The sequence below is a fragment of the Poecilia latipinna genome, unplaced genomic scaffold (assembly GCF_001443285.1).
Source record: "Poecilia latipinna isolate Pla-1442-1.1 unplaced genomic scaffold, P_latipinna-1.0 Scaffold1306, whole genome shotgun sequence".
NCBI lineage: Eukaryota > Metazoa > Chordata > Actinopteri > Cyprinodontiformes > Poeciliidae > Poecilia > Poecilia latipinna.
Window position 1 is genome coordinate 317,753 of NW_015113922.1, and position 7,325 is coordinate 325,077.

Consider the following 7,325-nt stretch of genomic DNA (forward strand, 5'->3'; position numbering starts at 1 on the left):
TTTTTTTTTTTTTATATTAAAAAAAAAAAAAAAAATTAAAAAAAAAAAAAAGGAAAAAAAAAAAAAAAAAAAAAAAAAAAAAAAAACATTTTTCCAGATCAATTTCTTTCAAAATAAAACTTAGGAAACTTTAATAGAAACCGCAGGTGAAATTTTGGTCAAAACTTGTTTGTTCTTCATTCAGTGAAGTTACTCACAGTGGGTAGAGGACCCAGGATTGTTGCTCAATTAAAAGTAGCAATACTTCATAATAAAATGACTCAAGTAAGCATAAAAAGTACAATGCAGTAAAACTACTCCTGAAAATATATTTTTCAAAAAAGCTACTCAAGTAAATGTAATTGAGCAATTGTAACCAGTTACTACTCAACTCTGCGGGGACATTTGGGTGACATTTTTATTGTACAGTTTCACCTGCAGAAAGCTTTAAACCTGTGTGTGTGACAGGAAGTGTGTATGTACAATTCCAGGTTTGCCCGCTGGCTCACTATAGCTGCTACTGGGAAAACAGATTTTTGTATAAACAGATATATGTATATGCATGTTTGTGTACACAGTTACACTTAACTACTACATGGTCACTTGTGGCTCAGACAAGCTGAGCTTTAGACTGAGTCTGATGGCCAGCTGCAACACATCTGTCAAAGGTGATTGGTGGAGTCTCTACCTGCTTTCTATTGGCTGATACTGCATAAGGGAAAATCTATAGTATTCAGAATTACACACCAATTGAATTGTAATCTTCAATCCAGGAAACACGATCTAAATATATCAGCCACACCCACTCTTAAAACAGATGAATAATGTGGTTCTAATCCACTGGTTTTGATTGTGATTAGATAGCAACCCATTCATGAAGTTTCTACAACTGTGATCTTGGCACACATCACACAAAATACAATTATTCCATTTGTGTTCATTTATATAATTTCAGGCATCTTCATCTTCTTCTTCAGATTGATAGCACTGCTGTAAGTCATGGTTACTGAAATCCATGTGTAGAGCTTGGTTTGATAGCAGAACTCTTTTTCTGTCTCGCCTCCTTGAAAACCTGCAGGTTCTGGTTCCGTGTTGTGGAAGTTTGAGCGTGAGCAGCTACTCAGACTCTCACTTCGATAGCTACATCCTGCAGCCTGTGGAGGAAGGATACAAGACTGTGAATGGAAAGGTTTGTCCTTTTCTATATTAGTCTGTCAAACCTGATCCCTGCAGTCTCTGGGAAAACCAGGACACTCCCTTTCGATTTGAAGATTTTACAAAATCTAAACTTTTAGATATAAAATCTAAATGCTTAATTTTTCAAAAACTATTTCATTTTGGCTTCATGTCTGTTTGGGTAATCTCTATATGGAATCTGTGTAGTTCTTAACACTTGTAAAAACCAAATCACTTCTATGAAACCCAAGTATTTTACAGAGGGTTTAAATAATTTTTACTCTCAGTAATAGTGAAGCCATATGTTTGCATACACTGCATAAAATGATAAATAAGCATCGTTTCCACTCTAGCTGATATCAAATCTTACTAAACTGTTAACTTTTAGGTTAGTTATGATTACCAAAATGATTTATATTTGCTAAATGTCTGAATGATCGGAGAATATTTGTGATTATCTTCAAATTCAAAAATGTACTTCCTCCTTTTTTAATGCTGTTTTTTGTACATTTGTTAAATCTGTTGCCATGTGACACTATGGTACGAAACAGATAATATAAAAAAACGTTACCATCTGAAGAAATGCACCACTCCTGGTCGAAAACAACCCATCACAGCCAGGCCAGAAGGAGGGTCTCAGCGTTGTCAGTCACACTCGTGAACGCGCTGCTCAATGTGCTTAATTGCAGAGAAACAACTTGCTGTTATTGGAAAACTTTTTATCCGATGTCATCGGTGGCGTCAGTGTAGGGTATGCAGAGTGCATACACAAACATGATTTACAGCATTAAGTCCCTCCTCCTGGCTCTCTTTAGTTGTTTCTGACTGCAGCGTATTTCTGCAGTTAAGACTGGGAGTACTGGGTGACGGCAAAGGAGCTCCATTTTCTCACAGATTATCTGTCTCATTCTTTACGGTCATGACACAGTGACATAACAAATATCTAGAAAACTTGTTTTTTTCTTACAAAAGTTACACACCTCAGCTTTAAAAGGTTACTTTATCAAAGGAAAGAAAATCCCCCTTAAACTGTGTGAAATTGTAAACCAGCTTAGATGCTGCTCTCCCTTGTTTAACACTGTGACCACTTTGGAGCAACAGTATTTTGAAAATTTTGTTGTAATGCATAATACTGCGGACCTGATGGCTTCGCTCGCAGGATGTCAAAATTCAGGACAGGCAGGTGGTGCTGGACCTCGGCTCCCCAGCTCCGATTGTGGTGCCCATTCTGTTTGAGGAAACCTTCTACAATGATGAGGAGCAGAGCTACAGCATCCTGTGCATCTCCAGACCGCTGGAGGTGGAGCTAAGCCCAGCTGAGGTCAGTCCACCGCCGGCATACTGTCTGAGGAGCCTGGAGGATGTCAGGGAGTTCCTGGGTCATCACTCCCACAAACTGGACAGGTTCATCCACAGCTTCTGTCAGATCTTCAGAGAGCAGGAGAGGCAGGAGAGGAAGGGCCTCCGATACCACATTGTAAGGGACAGTCTGTTTGCTTTATTCTTGTTCTTTTGGATTTCAAAATCACTGCTCTCTTAGTTTCACCGCTTCTGCTTTACAGCAGAGGACATCCATCACATGAAAGAGGTTCTAAGTGTTCTCTCTGTGTGTTACTGTCCCATCAGGACTCTGTAAACGGACTTTACACTAAATCTCTTCAGTGCCTGCTGAGAGACTCTCGTCTGGTGAGTAGAGACCAGAAGCTGTCTGTGTAATAGGCTGGACATTTACTGAGGTTCTGAAAGCCAGTGGACAGGTGGAGGAGGAGGTCATAGGGTGGTAAGTCCTCCTTTAAACTCTCAGATGACCAAGCATTGCCAGTGGTGGAGAGTTAATCCTGCCACCACTCGCTCCAGGACCCTGGTATAATGCCATCATGATAACACAAATTGACCTTATTGCACATGTTTCAGATGTACTCAAAACATTTGAACTCTCACAATTTATCACATGATAAATTATCGGTCCTGGTCTCCAGGACCGAACCTCCTAACCCTAACCTGGCTCAGACCATCCATGTTCTGTCTGGTTTTATAGTCACAGCATAGGATCCTCATCCTCAGCAGATTGTTGTGTTAAGACAAAAAGTTGCAACAAATCATTTACTTTTCTGTCCTAGAAACTCCTAGCAAAACAGGAGCTTCAGATGACTCTTCTCAAACAAGCTGTTGGGGTAACCTCATCAAATTTGACTTTTCATATCGGTTTGTTTCAAATAAAGATGTGCATGTGTCTGCCACAACAAATGTGTGAATCTTTTAAGCAACCTACCTGATACCAACATAACAGGATAACTAGAGTTACAGTAGAGGTGTATTTCTAAGGGAATGCTAAACTTCCTCTTCTTTTTTCAGATATACATCCATCATGGTATCCATGATTTAATCTTTAACCTTGTGGGGACTCTTGAATCTTGTCAGGTAAATAAATACTACTTAGCAACATTTCATATTATTTCTTCCTGGTTTGTTTATCCCTAAATATAAAACACACACATTTGAAAAAACCAAAACAAATTTTCCTGCTGGCAGCTGTCTCAAATGACTTATTTTCTTCATCTTACTGGAACATTGTTTCCTTTTGGCTTTTTGAATGGAAATATATTTGTTTTTCAGCTATTTTAAAATATTTATTCTGATAATTATATTAATGTATGTGTTTTAGTATTTTTCTATTTTCAGTTAGAAACTGATGTTGCCAACTGAAAAAGATTAATTGAGAATATTGCTAAGCAAAATACAGGGTGAGGAAAGCTAAATTAATTATTGATAAAATACTCTATGTTGTAAATATGTTATTTTTGCTATTTTTCAAGACTCTGAATAATAATTATCATTAAAATTAAATAAACATTGATGGTCTTGTATAATAAAAAATATGATAATTAAGGAAATGTTTATATTTTTAAGTACCAGCCCCACTCTAACTTATAAGTGAGTCTGTGAAAAATCTTTTTAACTTTCATTTCCTAAATAGTTTCCACTTCCTGGTCCCACCGCATCCCAGAAAAAAACTAAATCCAGAACCTCAGCACAGATGTGTCAAATCTAGAGGTTTGGTCTTAACCAAATCATAATCTTAATTAAGATTGTGGGATTAGGACTGAATGTCCACTCTGAAGCACTTTGTTCTGGATCTATATAATCCAGCACTATTACAACTACTATTTACAGCTCTTTCCCAAGGTAATGTCTTGTTGCAAAGATAACCCAATCTTTTGCAAAGACAGATAATAAAGAAATATTTCAGTGACATGTTTATTAGGCTATGCATAGCCCAATAAACTCGCAGCATTTTTTTTATCAAAAGAATTTCATTTTCATACTGCTCACTGAAATTACTGAGTCAGTATTTTTTGCAGCAGTAGGTTTTTCATAATGTTGGCATCGTGATGGTTCTCTGAAGTCTCTTCTGATTCTCTGCTCAACAGGATGCTTCTTTTAACAAAATCACCAGGAGCCTTCAGGACCTGCAGCAGAAGGACCTGGGAGTGAAACCAGAGTTCAGGTCAGCTAGTCACTCAGCTGATTGTTAACACTGTGTTCACATGATGACATAGTTAAGAAACATGTCAGAACTAAGATCCATAAGTTGGCAAGGCAAACAGATTCACAGCTGCAGAACAGTTTTGGTAAACTACAGATGAACTTAAAGTTTTTCTTTAAATTCTGCATCACAAGTCAGAACAAAGTGGTGCGAGACAGTAAGCTATTCTTCTGCTCCTTTTTTAATATGCAAGCTATGTTCTTTGGTTACAAGTGTTCTACACTTATTGCGCTTCCATAAATTTTATTTGATATTGTGAGATTTGTATTTATTTACATATTTGGAATAAATAATGCAAAAAAATATATATATATAATGAACATGCAGACATGAAGTGCTCAGTTCACACAGTGAAGGGTCTGTCTGAGATTCCCCATGTTCTCCGCTGCTGCCCTGTCTTCCTCCAGTATGAACTTGTCTCGGGCAAAGAGAGAACTGAGTCAGCTCAACCAACAGACCTCCCCCCTCCTCAAAGTGTTGTGTCTGCGCAGAGTCGTCCTCACTGCCACCCAGACACCCAGACGCACAGGTAAGCATGACAGTGGGCGTGTGTTTAGATATCTACTGGAGATGCTCATGTGTCCATGTAAGGACTTACTTTAGAGGAAAAATGGTACTAATCCAGTCTCATAAGATATTGGAGCAATCTACCTAGAGATCCGATTCTGCCAGTTTTAGAATGACACCGTAAAAAATGTAATATTAAAAAGGTTACACGTAAGTACATAACCACATCACAGCATTTGCAATCCTGAATCAGACTAAAGTTCACTCGGTATGGGAGGGGATGCAAAGTGTGCAGTCCCAGTGGTAAAATGGACCATTTTGACCAAAATAAAAGTCTAACTAAGATTAATTATTTTATTCATCCATTGAATCTGTTTAAAAATAGATTCTGCTGTGTTTTCTTATGTCTTTTAGAGGAACCACTGAACCAAAACATGAGGGAAAAACACCTAATTTCAAACATGGCGGTTTAAATAAGTAATATTTATGTGCTTTGGTTTACAAAAGGTTATTAGTGTAAGAAAACTGCTTTTATTAAAGATCTAATCAAGAAAAAATGATTCTTGAAAGAAACTGTGTGTGCAGTCTGAGTGAATTAGTCTGGAACCTTTCTCAGCAGCAGCCTGACCTCTCTGTAATCAGATCAGCAGGCAGCACAGTGCCCGCTGTGTCAGCTGCCGATCTGTTTGTTCAGTTTGTTTTGACTCACAGCAGCTTTACTGTTTGTGTTCAGAATGGCATGATCATTTCTAATTTGTGTTCGTCAAAAGGCCAATTTAGGCATTTGCTTTGGACACCAGGGAGAAGAGCTGTTGGTGTCAGGAATGCAGCGATTTAAAAGCAGTCTGAATGGATAAAATCATTGTGTTTTTTTTTGTTTTTTTTTTCTTTAGAGAAGGAAGTTGATTTGTTGAATTGTGTTGCTCTTTCCCTCCAGTGAGTATCGAAGCCGTGAGTGCAGATGATCTCCTCTCTGTTGTCCTTTACCTTTTGGTCAAGACTGAAATCCCCAACTGGTGAGCATGGAGAAGATCCACTGGGAATGTTTTCTCTGTATTTAAAGTAAAACAACTGAAATAACCCTAACAGGCAGAAAACGTCCTCTCAAGGGTGAACTCATTCTGAAAAACAAACATGTTTGTTAACTTTTAGGCCTCTTAGATTTCTCCAAAACATGGAAATTCTCAGGCATACCCAAGAAGATTTTGAGTTTTTTTTCTTAAAGACTGAAATTAATGAAACGGATTCAATTCAGATTTAACAGATTATTAATAACCTGCTTAAATAAATTTTGCATGTTTAGGTTCACAGGAGATTGAAGTTTCCTTGGCAACTGGCCGTCCGGATGCGGTTATCCAGATATATTTCTTCAAGTGTGCTGGAGGTGTTTGTCTTCGTCACTTTTAAGGGGCCGATTATTGTAACATAATGTAAAGCTCAGAGAAGTCAACTTTACATAATGATTTATGTGAAGTTGACTTACATAAATCAACTTTACATAAAAGTTTTGAGCTTTACATTGTAATGATTTATGTAAAGTTAACTTTACATAAATCATTATGTAAAGTTGACTTCTTTGAGCTTTACATTATGCAACATAATGTAAAGCTCAGAGAAGTCAACTTTACATAATGATTTATGTAAAGTTAACTTCTCTGAGCTTTACATTATGTTACAATAATATTCTCTCAAACATACCTGGATTCTTGATTCTTGCGTGTTTAAGCAATCCTTTAATCTCCATGACAACCATTCAGCTGTGCAGAACGCTTAGAGCAGGGGTGTCAAAGGGGTGTCAATCGTTCGGCCCCCGGGCCGAACGATTTAGTCCGGCCCGGGGGCTAAATGCATTATCATTATTCATGAAAAAACATATACTTCGTTTAATTGAAAATCTGCAGTTCCTATACTGTCCACGAGGGGCGCTGTGTTTTATTCAGAGCACACAACATGATGCAACACTGCAGCGGAACTAACAGCAGATGGCAGCACTGAGCTTCAGGTTAAACAAGTTCGATTCTATGCTTTACCAGCTTTTTATTTTGGCCCTGGCAACCTCATATTTCTCGTGCATGCTAACATGCATACATGTTACGTATGCAAGTTTTTCTATTTG

The 7,325-nt window shown here is 37.7% G+C and overlaps 1 protein-coding gene across 1 annotated transcript in view; it reads left to right on the forward strand.

Moving 5' to 3' along the window:
- LOC106961501 (ankyrin repeat domain-containing protein 27-like) overlaps positions 1-7,325 on the forward strand; it is a 28,687-nt gene that overhangs the window by 16,205 nt on the left and 5,157 nt on the right. The window contains exons 3-10 of the mRNA XM_015055274.1: positions 1,058-1,168; positions 2,315-2,632; positions 2,782-2,841; positions 3,276-3,329; positions 3,511-3,576; positions 4,587-4,663; positions 5,110-5,231; positions 6,147-6,225. Coding sequence (XP_014910760.1) covers positions 1,058-1,168; positions 2,315-2,632; positions 2,782-2,841; positions 3,276-3,329; positions 3,511-3,576; positions 4,587-4,663; positions 5,110-5,231; positions 6,147-6,225 — 887 coding nt within the window. The remainder of the gene's footprint in view (positions 1-1,057; positions 1,169-2,314; positions 2,633-2,781; positions 2,842-3,275; positions 3,330-3,510; positions 3,577-4,586; positions 4,664-5,109; positions 5,232-6,146; positions 6,226-7,325) is intronic.